The sequence below is a fragment of the Lepidochelys kempii genome, chromosome 2, assembly GCF_965140285.1.
Source record: "Lepidochelys kempii isolate rLepKem1 chromosome 2, rLepKem1.hap1, whole genome shotgun sequence".
Classification (NCBI taxonomy): Eukaryota; Metazoa; Chordata; order Testudines; family Cheloniidae; genus Lepidochelys; species Lepidochelys kempii.
In genome coordinates, this window is record NC_136381.1 from 720004 (window position 1) to 732311 (window position 12308).

The following is a 12308-nucleotide window of genomic DNA, read 5'->3' on the forward strand; positions in this document are numbered from 1 at the left end:
GCAGGTTTCCCAATCCCATTGTTCCAGGGCATCCAACTAGATTGCCAGCTGCTTTTCAAATGGGGGGGATGGAGTGTGTCAGGGAGTGTGTTGTGTGTATGTGGGGGGAGGCAACAGTGTGTTTTGGGGGGCTGAGAGTGCATCAGCATGCGGTCTTGTAAGTTCAGACAGCAGCAGGGGAAACCACAGGTTTCAGAGTAGCAGCTGTGTTAGTCTGTATCCGCAAAAAGAAAAGGAGCACTCCTTTTTTAGGGGAAACCACATCAGACCCCACCCCCCGTGCCCCTCTCTCTCACACACAAATACCCGCGGGCCCTGCCTCTGCAGCAGGAGCATTCCACAGTAATGGTTTGCTTTGTGTCCCGGAGCAGAGAAGCATGCCAGCTGTCAGAAAACAGAGCTTTGAAAGGGGATATCCGCATGCCTGCAGCTGAGTTCAAAACAACGAGAGTAGCCATTTGACTTCAAGGGATTATGGGATGTTTCCGGAGGCCAATCACAGCACAGTAATGCAACACCTCGTCCACACTGACACCCCAGCACTCCAGGCGGGTGCAGAAAGCTCTATGCTTCTCGTGGAGGTGGATTACCAGGGGTGCTCCAGCTGTGGAGTCCAGGCGCTCTAAGTGCCTTGCCAGTGTGAACACCTCAGGAATTAGGGCACCCGGGACTGATTTAATGCGCTCTAACTTGCAAGTGTAGACAAGGCCTAAGAGATGTGCTCTAGGAACATTTTCAGGGAAGTTCTATGGCCTGTGTTTTACAGGAGGTCAGAGCAGATGATCAGAATGGTTCCTTCTGGCCTTGGAATCTATGAATCTATGTCACCGAGCTGAGTTACATCAGGACACTTGCTCTCTTTACATATATCAAGAGGCCTGGCATTGACAAGTGCAGATTTTACAACACACTTTGTACGGTTCATAGAAAATTAGAAATAATTCTAGCAGAGAAACATCATCATTAGCAACACCACATCCCTCATAACCTGACAGTGTCGGTCCCGCCTTGCCCACACAGCTCAGTATCCCTCAGGAAATTATTGCAAGGAAGGGAAGATCCATTTCACCCAGTGAATGCAGGTGGGTTGCAACAAGCTGCAAAAATCTCTCACACAGATTGCTAGTCATTTTTCACTTACAGAAAACTCCCATTTATATGTTTAAAAAAACCTAATGAATTTAAACCTACTAGCCTCCCACAGCATAGAATCTGCGTTCCCAGTTTCAGCACAGAATTTTGATCCAGAATTTAAAAGCCCCTGGAAATAGAAATTCTACCCAAAAATTCTCACACGTGAAAGACGTTCATTATACTTTTAATGGGTGTACTGAATACAAAACTCCTGTTAACTGGAGAGTAGATCCTCATAGAAATTACCTATGTTATATTGCTGCTATTATTCTCCCCAACTAAGATGATAGTCACACGGTTATCTTTTGGAAATATTTGGATACTATAGTGATAGGCACCAACTCTTTAGATGGAATTTCATTGCTGGGGGTACTGTGCTGTTGGAGTAAGACGTAAGACAGCTTTGAGCAGGTAAGGTCTTTAGAAATAGAATATACTTTTCCTCAAGAGTCAGGGTGTTAATCCTAGCATTCTAATGAAGCTCTTGTGCTTCCCTAGATTTCACCAGCACTACTGAGTAGAAAAGCTGTTCTTAACAATCCTTCACAAAAGTCTACTGTGTAGTGATACTGGCAGGAATGGACAACGGTACTCCAGCTAGTAGAAGCCAGCAACTTCCCAGCTCTAATCTATACTCCAGCCACTCAAGCCCTGTGCTGACAAGTGTGACAGATTGGTGGTGGTCTGTGTCAAACTGTGAACTCCATTTTGTGACTGTAACCGCCATATCAGGTTAAGATGTTCAGGTGATGTTGAACACCAGTCTAATCTTTGAGGGTGCCCTACTCTAGACACCAGGGCCTGGTCTACACTACAAATTTAGGTCAATGTAAGTCATTTTTGACTCAAAGACTTCATATCTGGTCCTGCTTTGAGCAGGCGATTGGACTAGATGACCTCCTGAGGTCTCTTCCAACCCTAATCTTCTATGATTCCATGATCTTTCGTTGACCTATTTGTGCATCTCTATATTCAAATTTCTCTAGCTGATGTAAGCACCCCATTACTGTGACAGAGTAAGACCATCACGCTACAAGGCATGGAGACATGGTCAACCTACTGAGGTTGATGTTGTGCAAATAGAGGCACTTTGTGACCCCTGTTGACCCTAGTAGTCCTCCAGCAGTTGTCCCACAATGCCCCAGTTCCTGTGACAGTGACCACTATGATCACAATTGTAAACTCCTTTGCCCAAAGGTCACAAAGACCGGAAGCTGCTGCCACCCCCCTTAAAACCTCCTGCTTATTTCTGAAATGCCTTTTTCTGATTGCCCTCCTCAGCAAGCACACCTAGCTTGCCCTGATGGTGTTCAACTGCCCAACCAACCATTCTGGCTCTGTGCACTTGACACGCTCCTGCCTGGAGTAAAAAGGCGGTATTGGATCTCCTGGATCTGTGGGGAGAAGAGCTGTGCAAGCACAGTTAAAAATCAGCTGCAGAAACATGGACATGTACAAAAAGATTGCATGGGGGATGCAAGCAAAAGGGTGAAACTTGGATCAGCAACAGCCATTGGCCATTATCTTTGAAAACTCGTGGTGATCGGAGGTGGTCCCGGACTATCGGAAAAAGGCAAATATAGTGCACCCCCAATCTTTAAAAAAGGGAAGAAGGAGAATCCGGGGAACTACAGACCGGTCAGCCTCACCTCAGTCCCCGGAAAAATCATGGAGTAGGTCCTCAAGGAATCTATTTTGAAGCACTTGGAGGAGAGGAAGGTGATCAGGAACAGCCAGCATGGATTTACCAAGGGCAAGTCATGCCTGACCAACCTGATTGCCTTTTATGATGAGATAACTGGCTCTGTGGATATGGAGAAAGTGGAGGATGTGATATATCTGGACATAAGCAGTGCTTTTGATACGATCTCCTACAGTATTCTTGCCAGCAAGCTAAAGAAGTATGAGCTAGATGAATGGACTATAAGGTGGATAGAAAGCTGGCTAGATGGCTGGGCTCAATGAGTAGTGATCAACAGCTCAATGTCTAGCTGGCAGCTGGTATCAAGCGGCGTGCCCCAGGGGTCGGTCCTAGGGCCGGTTTTGTTCAACATCTTCATTAATGATCTGGATGATGGGATAGATTGCACCCTCAGCAAGTTCACGGATTACACTAAGCTGGAGAAACACGTAGATAGGCTGGAGGGAATAGGGTACAGAGTGACCTAGACAAATTAGAGGACTGGCCCAGAAGAAATCTGATGAGGTTCAACAAGGACAAGTGCGGAGTCCTGCACTTAGTACGGAAGAATCCCATGCACTGCTACAGGCTGGGGACCGACTGGCTAAGAGGCAGTTCTGCAGAAAAGGACCTGGGGAATCACAGTGGATGAGAAGCTGGATATGAGTCAACAGTGTGCCCTTGTTGCCAAGAAGGCTAATGGCATATCAGGTTGCATTAGAAGGAACATTGCCAGCAGATTGAGGGAAGTGACTATTCCCCTGTATTCGGAACTGGTAAGGCCACATCTGGAGTATTACGTCCAGTTTCGGGCCCCCCACTACAGAAGGGATGTGGACAAATTGGAGAGAGTCCAGCAGAGGGCAACAAAAATGATTAGGGGGCTGGGGCACATGACTTAAGAGGAGAGGCTGAGGGAACTGGGCTTGTTTAGTTTGCAGAAAAGAAGAGTGAGGGGGGGATTTGACAGCAGCCTTCAACTACCCGAAGGGGGGTTCCAAAAAGGATGGATCTAGACTGTTCTCAGTGGCGGCAGATGACAGAACAAGGAGCAATGGTCTCAAGTTGCAGCGGAGGTGGTTTAGGTTGGATATCAGGTAACACTATTTCACTAGGAGGGTGGTGAAGCACTGGAATGCGTTACCTAGGGAGGTGGTGGAATCTCCTTCCTTACAGATTTTTAAGGTCCAGCTTGACAAAGCCCTGGCTGGGATGATTTAGTTGGTGTTGGTCTTGCTTTGAGCAGGGGGTTGGACTAGATGACCTCCTGAGGTCTCTTCCAACCCTAATCGTCTATGAAAACAAAGGACCTGTGCCAGACATAGCACAAGGCTGTGGAGGCAAACAATCTGATGCTGAGCTGCAGACTGCTTCTTTTGCAAGGAGCTGCATGCTGTATTTGACAGGGACCCAACCAGCACTTTGGAACCACCATGGATGTCTCAGAGGAGCCCAAGACAGAGACCCTTTCATGAACAGGGAGGAAGAGGGGGGGAATATACAGCATAGGGTCCAGCTATGCCACAAGCCAGGACCGGTTCAGCACTCCACCAGTCTTACTAGTCCTACCAGCCAAGCACAGATGAGCCTGGTGAAGGTGTATGTGTGTGAAACAGCATCTATTAGGAATAAACATTTTTAAATCAGAAGGGCCAGATAACTTGCACCAAGAATACTAAGAGAGTTGGATGAGGAGATCTCTGGCCAGCTATTAATTTTCAAACAAATCCTGGCACACCAGGGAAATTCCAGAAGAACAGAAGAGTGCTAATGTTGCACCAACACTCAAAAAGGGCCAGCGGGGTGACCCAGGCTGGGCTGCTAACCTGACATCAATCCACAGCAAAACAATGGAAATGCTAATGTGGGATTCAATCAATAAAGAATATTTTCATCTCTTTGCTCTTTGAACTCTCACAGGGCCAGGGACACTAAACTAAAGCAGAGGACCCCAGGGTCAACCTGGGTCCTCCCTGAAAGACATTTTGTATGGACAGAGATAACTACATCTCTGTCAGATTTAGGAACCATAGATGGTAATTCATTTGTGTGCATGTTTGCTTGTTTTAACTTGTAAACTACTTTCTCTTAGACTTTGTCTACACTAGGCTTTTTCTACACTACACTGTGAAAAAACATCCCCCTGACTGCCGTAAGTTCCACCGACAAAAGCGCCGGTGTGGACAACGCTATGTCGGTGGGAGATGCTGTCCTGCCAACATAGCTACTGCCATTCATTGGGGGTAGTTTAATTGTGCAGGTGGGAGAGCTCTCTCCCGTTGGTATAGAGCTGCACGGGAGACCTTACAGCAGTGCGGTTGCTGAGATACAGCTGTGCCACTGTAAAGTCTGTAGTGTAGACCTAGCCTGTGTTGGCATAATTAAATCACCCCCAACGAGCGAGAGTGTCTCCTGCCAACAGAGCACTGTCCACGCTCGCACTTATGGTGGTGAAACTTATGTCGGTCGGGGGGGGGGGGGGGGGGTGTTTTCTTTCACACCCCGGACCAACAAAAGTTTTACTGACCAAAAGTGCTAGCGTAGACATAGCCTTTGTTAATAAACTTTATCTAGTTTATTACAGGATTGGCTACAGACGTTATCTTTAGTGTAAGTTCTAGGGTATGTGACTGGTCTCTTTGTACTGGAACCAACCTGCATGTTTTGGCATAAATGACCATCTATCACTAAGCCCAGCTTGCCTGGGTGACAAAATAGACTGGAGAGCATAAGGGGACCATTTGTGACTCCATGATGAGACCAATATCGTGATCCAGAAGTTCACACTTGTTACTGAGTTGGTGAAATCAACCTATAAAACATACCACCAGCTTGGAATGTCTGTCTTGTTCTACCCTGTGGTAAGCACTCATGGTCATGAGCCACTCCAAATGGTGTAACAATCAGGTTCCCCTCTTGGTCCAAAATACAGCCTAAGTGCTCACCTTTGAGGCACACAATTACTAAATGAGACTTCTGCAAAGGAAGAGGTTTGACTGGAGTGAGCTCTGTGTGGGGATGAGTTTTGTTGGCAGTTATGAGGTTAGCTGCTAGTTATTAATTTTGTTTTTGTAATTTATGTCAAGGTTGCCATTTGTTGACCCAAAAAGTAGTGCTTTGAAAGCAAAGAACAATTACTATCAAACATATGAGCAGAAGAATGGCCATACTAGGTCAGACCAAAGGTCCATCCAGCCCAGTATCCTGTCTGCCAACAGTGGCCAATGCCAGGTGCCCCAGAAGGAGTGAACCTAACAGGCAATGATCAAGTGATCTCTCTCCTGCCATCAATCTCCACCCTCTGACAAACAGAGGCTAGGACACCATTCCTTACTCATCCTTGCTAATAGCACTATCAATATCAATTCACTAATGTCTAAAAAAATTGTAAAAGTTTAGTCAGTGCATTAGGATCACTTGTATATCATATGATTGGTTGGCACCCACAGCTCTGGACACAGATAATATGAATCTATAGAGAAGGTACAGAGGAATCAACAGGGTAAAAGATTTCCAGAGTAAGAACTATAAAGAAAGGTAAAGGGAAAAAAGGTTTGTATTACTAGAAAGGAGACCATCAGGACCAGAGGCATAGATAGTGGGAGCACCACTGAAGTACTCAGGAAGAGGATAAGCTCAAAAGCAGAGAAACAAACTAATAAGGCTACAAATGTTCAGGGGAAACAAGTATATAGAAAAAGAAAAGGAGAACTTGTGGCACCTTAGAGACTAACAAATTTATCTGAGCATATGGAGGACTATTTGTGTATGCAATGGACTGCCAAAGACAGCAACAGAAACTACAACCAGATACATATTCACAGAAGGAAGGGGCATTTCAGAGAACAGATCACACAAAGATAAGCTTAAAATGGAGCTATGACCTGACCCTCTGTCCCACTTTAGTACTGTGTAGCAGTCTGAACCATGCAAGCCTCCTGGCACTTGACCTAAACGTTAAGCTCCAGACATGAAAGTCTTTATTTTCAAATTCAGGCACACAATTACACCTGAAAAGTACACATGAAATTATGCACTTAATTTGTGCTCACAGCTGTTATGTACCAGATACTTCAGAAGGAGTGAAAATAGGACAAGTTACCAAGTGATTCATCTCTTATTGTCCAGTCCCAGCTCTAACAGTCAAGAGGCTTAGGGACACCCAGATCATGGCATTGCGTCCCTGACCATCTTGGCTAACAGCCATTGAGGGACTGATCCCCCATTAACTTATCTAATTCTTTTTTAACCCAGTTATATTTCTGGCCTTCAAACCACCTCGTGGCAATAAGTTCCACAGGTTTACTGTGCGCTGTGTGAAGAAGTACTTCCTTATGTGTGTTTTAAACCTGCTGCCTATTAATTTCATTGGGTGGCCCCTGGGTCTTGTGTTAATGTGAAGAGGTAAACTCTAGATAAAGATAACATGAACAGCGCCATCATAAAGGATATGCAAAGATAACATCTACAGAGATACATTATTAACATGCCTACAGCCCTTTAAAAATGTAAAAAACTATATAAACACTAAATACCAGTACTAGTGGGATGCTCTGAGGAGTGAATGAGAGCAGAAAAAAAAACAAAAAAAAACACCACACTAAATGATAGTCAAGCATCAAAGCCACTAGTACATACTCAAAATTAAGCGATTTAGGTCTGCACTGCTATGGTCCCAAAGCTGTTCTTCAGTCAACCAAAACAGCCTATGGTGCAGTTCTATCAGACTCCTTGAAGTCTTTCCCCGACAATGGCCCAAGCACTGGCAGAATGCTCTTGTCCCATTATCATGGTCCACTTCAAAGAAAAGAAAGCAAAATAAAGAGCAAATATGTAAGGCTTCTATTTGATTTTGGTCTCGCTGGAAGAGCTCATACACTTTCACAGTGACAGTGTGGTGCAGAATTCTAAATATTTTATTTCAGAATTTCTTTTGGATGCCATTCACTATTCACAAAAAGCTCAAAACAGCCACCATAAAACTGAGCAGTACACTTCCATCTTTGCTTCTCTCACTCCTCTTATATATACAGGATCATGCCAGTACTCCTTGCAAATAGCACAAGTTACTAAGAACTTAGCCACTAACTTTGCCGCACCTTTTGGTGACAGAAGGAGGAAAGACAATCAAGTAATTTGTCTCTTCTCCCACATAACACCTGCAGAAAATGGAAGAACAGCAGAGTAAAACTACTATTGCCTGGAAACTACCAAGTCATTAATTACTTCTCTACTACTCAACATGCCAAGGACATCTGGCCACACATGCCTCCAGTGTTGCCCAATGTTCCAGGCATGTTGCCTTGTTCTATTGAAATCAGAATGGAACACCACTGCTCAGCTCCCAAGATGAAGAATCTGCAGAAAGTGAATTAAACAGCAAAGAGAAAATTAAGAGGCCACCACATGTAAGGGAAGGTATCTCTGTGGAATACTGACACAGACAATGTGACAACTATGAAAACAATAGTGAAAAGGGTGAATACTGATGCTTAGTACCTCATGTATATTGAAGAAAATTAAGACTTATGCAGCAGTGTAAAATTAATTCAGAAAAAAAGTTCAATTAAGGGAAAACTCCAAGGAAATGGCAACCACATGGATTAGGAATTATATTTAGACGCCAATTTTTCTTCTCTCTTTCCAGGAGCAGAGCCAGAAAAAGGAAGCACAGTTTCCTCCATATTAATTATCCCAACAGCATACACTTCTTCCCTGCTATGTTTACATTTCACAAACTCTGCAGCTTTCCTCCTGACATTTCACAATGGAGAGCACACCTCAGAAGCTCCAATCTCTACGGACACAGAGCCTCTGACCTACTGTACACTCTAGGGATGACTGCACTGGTACGCTTCTCTACTATCTATTATCACTAGGCAGTAGTCTTGTCATCTTCGGCAGTTGCTGGAGAAAAGGATATAAGAATGACCAGACTGGGTCAGACCAAAGGTCCATCCAGCGCAGTATCCTGTCTACTAACAGCGGCCAATGCCAAGTTCACTCCCCCTAGGACACCTAACAGAGAATGATCAAGTGATCTCTTTCCTGCCATCCATCTCCACCCTCTGACAAACAGAGGCTAGGGACACCATTCCTTACCCATCCTGGCTAATAGCCATTAATGGCCTTAACCTCCATAACTTAACCTCCAGAGGACCATGGAGTCTCCAAACTGAAACTCCTCTTTTGGCCAGGGGTGGAAAGGAACCTGGCAAGAACCTCCTCCTGAAGATAAACATGAAGCTAAACCTCTTCCAAGTGTGGCTGTGTGTGGCCCCAAAATGGAGGACAAAGGGCTGTGTGTAAATCCTTTAAGGGTAATGACAAGCCATCATTTTGGCACCATTCTCCAAAATACACTCAGATAATAAATAAGTCACTCACATTGAGACCTCAAGACAGAAACACTATGCAAATAACAGGCGTCAGAGTAGCAGCCACGTTGGTCTGTATCCGCAAAAAGAACGAGGAGGCCTTGTGGCAACTTAGAGACTAACGAATTTATTTGAGCATCAGCTTTCGTGGGCTAAACCCCACTTTATGCTCAAATAAATGTGCTAGTCTCTAAGGTGCCACAAGGCCTCCTCGTTCTTTCTAGCGGGGAACAGGAATCCCCTTCTTTGCCTTTAAGACAAGACAGTAACGCTGCCGCGGTTTTCACCCCCTCCACCCAAAGCCCCAGGCTGTGCTTCTGCTATGGCTTCATCTACCGCCAAATGCGGCCTGTGCGGTGCTGCCGACCCCGGGGCCGGCTGGACACTTCTGGCCGCGACCCTGGCCCCGGCACGGCAGCGCCGCTGCCCGCAACCCTGAGGCACGCGGCGCAGCTCGCGAGCGCTCGGGCCCGAACAAACGGGTTCGTCCCCGCGGGGCCACGAGCCCGCCCGCACGGCGGCTCGCACGGCGGCGGCCCTGCAGCCCGGGGGCAGCGGGAGCCCCCCTCCCCCCAGCCCGTGGCGCGGAGACTCGCCGCCCCCTCCCCCCCGGGCCCGGGCCCGTTCCCGGCGCCGCCCCCCGCGGCCCAGGAGCCAAGGCGAACCAAGGGGCCCAGCCCGCGCTGGTCTCCGCGCCCCGTTTCGCGCCCGAGCGCCGCAGGCCCGGCCGGAGCGAGACCACGGCGGCGCTGCGGGGCCCGGCCCGGGGGGCTCAAACGGCCCCTCAGGCTGCGCCCCCCCCGGGCCGGGCCCGCGGCGCCGCACGGACCCCAACGGGCTGGCGCCGCCGAGACCGGCAGGGCAGCGGCGGCGGGTCCCCGGCCACCCCGGCGCAGAAAGGCCCACTCACCAGGGTGATACTCGTCGTCGTCGCCATCTTCTCCAGCCGGCGCTGGTCCCCGCCGCCGCCTCCTCCTCCTCCTCCTCCTCGGCGGGAATCTCGCGACCGGTCAGCGCCTGCGCGGAGCGGAACTCTCGCGGGACCGTGCCATCTGCCGCTTTAGATGGGAACTCTCGCGAGAACTGCCTCGCTGCCCGAACGGGAGGTGCTGCGGAGCGTGGCTCGCTGGCTCCGCCCACTTGTGCCGGGGGAGGCGCGGGCAAAGCCAGTGAGAAGCCCCGCCTCCCCCAGCTCGGACGGGACCCGAGAGGGGCCAAGGCCAGGGCACGTCCCGCGCCTGCCCCGGGCGCTGAGGTGAACGTGGGGCGTTCTGCGGCGTAGGGCCGGGCGGCAGCGAGGCGCCTGGAGGGGCAGCTCAGGGGGCAGGCGGGGGGGTATCTAGGGTCAGGGGGCAGCTCAGGGGGCAGGCGGGGGGGTATCTAGGGTCAGGGGGCAGCTCAGGGGGCAGGCGGGGGGGTATCTAGGGTCAGGGGGCAGGCAGGGGGGGTATCTAGAGTCAGGGGGGCAGCTCAGGGGGCAGGCAGGGGGGTATCTAGGGTCAGGGTGCGGGCAGGGGGCAGCTAGGGGCTGTGTGCACTCGGGGTATCTAGGGGTTGGATGCAGGCAAGGGGGCAGGCAGGGGGTATCTAGGGCAGGGTGCGGGCAGGGGGCAGCTCAGGGGGCACCTAGGGGCTGTGTGCACTCGGGGCAGCTAGGGGTTGGATGCAGGCAAGGGGGGTATCTAGGCTCAGGGTGTGGGCAGGAGGTAGCTGGGTGGAGGCAGGGGGCAGCTCAGGGGGCAGCTAGGGGTTGGATGCAGGCAAGGGGGTAGCTGGGGCTGTGTGCACTCGGGGCAGCTCGGGGGGCAGACGGGGGGGTATCTAGAGTCAGGGGGCAGGCAGGGGGGCAGCTCAGGGGGCAGGCAGGGGGGGTATCTAGAGTCAGGGTGCGGGCAGGGGGCAGCTAGGGGCTGTGTGCACTCGGGGTATCTAGGGGTTGGATGCAGGCAAGGGGGAAGGCAGGGGGCTATCTAGGGTCAGGGTGCAGGCAGGGGGCAGCTCAGGGGGCAGCTAGGGGCTGTGTGCACTCAGGGGGCAGCTCAGGGGGCCGCTAGGGGTTGGATGCAGGCAAGGGGGCAGGCAGGGGGGTATCTAGGGCAGGGTGCGGGCAGGGGGCAGCTCAGGGGGCACCTAGGGGCTGTGTGCACTCGGGGCAGCTAGGGGTTGGATGCAGGCAGGGGGGTATCTAGGCTCAGGGTGTGGGCAGGAGGTAGCTGGGTGGAGGCAGGGGGCAGCTCATGGGGCAGCTAGGGGTTGGATGCCACCAAGGGGGTAGCTGGGGCTGTGTGCGGGCAGAGGGCAGCTAGGGGCTGGGTGGAGGTAAGGGGGTACCTCGGGGGCAGGCGGGGGGGTATCTAGGTTCAGGGTGCAGGCAGAGGTAGCTAGGGGTTGGATGCAGGCAAGGGGGTTGCTAGAGGCTGTGTTCAGGCAGGGGGTAGCTCAGGGGGCAGCTAGGGGCTGGGTGGAGGCAAGGGGGTAGCTCAGGGGGCAGACGGGGGTATCTACGGTCAGGGGGCAGGCAGGGGTTGCTAGGGGTTGGATGCAGGCAAGGGGGTTGCTAGGGGCTGTGTGCACGCAGGGGGCAGCTAGGGGTTGGATGCAGGCAAGGGGGCAGCTAGGGGCTGTGTGCACGCAGGGGGCAGCTAGGGGTTGGATGCAGGCAAGGGGGTTGCTAGGGCTGGATGCCAGGAGGGGTTGTGTCCGAGGGGGTGCTGCTGCTGTGAGACCCAGCTATGTGCTGAGCTACCCCCCCGCCTGTGCACTATCCCTAGCTACCCCTTCTAGGTGGCACAGTGAGAGTGGCTCTGCTCCTTGTGGCTGTGCGCATGCTGGGCCAGGCCAGGCCCGTCCTGCACGGTCACTGTGGCTATTAGCACCCAGTGGTTTGCCGCCACCGAGGACTACACCTACCTGAGCTTGGAGACTGAAGAAACTGACCTGGATGCGCAGAGCACTGGGCATTGCCGCTTGCCCTCCCCGAACATTCCTCTGTCGCCCCCACCCAACCCCCAGCCACCTGTGGGTTACAAGGCTGAGGGCAGGTGAGCGGCGACGCCAGGTGCTCTGTGCGTCCAGGTCCGTTTCCACACATGGGCTGTGCTGTGAGGCATCAGGAG

General features: G+C 50.9%; 1 protein-coding gene across 5 annotated transcripts in view; it reads right to left on the bottom strand.

Moving 5' to 3' along the window:
* Nucleotides 1-10201, bottom strand: part of PUF60 (poly(U) binding splicing factor 60) — a 54837-nt gene extending 44636 nt beyond the window's left edge. For 4 of the 5 annotated variants that reach the window (XM_073329754.2, XM_073329752.2, XM_073329753.2 and 1 more), the window contains exon 1: nucleotides 10103-10201. In XM_073329754.2, the coding sequence (XP_073185855.1) occupies nucleotides 10103-10129 (27 nt within the window). In that variant the 5' untranslated portion in view covers nucleotides 10130-10201. The remainder of the gene's footprint in view (nucleotides 1-10102) is intronic. The other variant, XM_073329751.2, reaches the window with a different exon arrangement.
* Between the last annotated feature and the right edge of the window lie 2107 nt (nucleotides 10202-12308).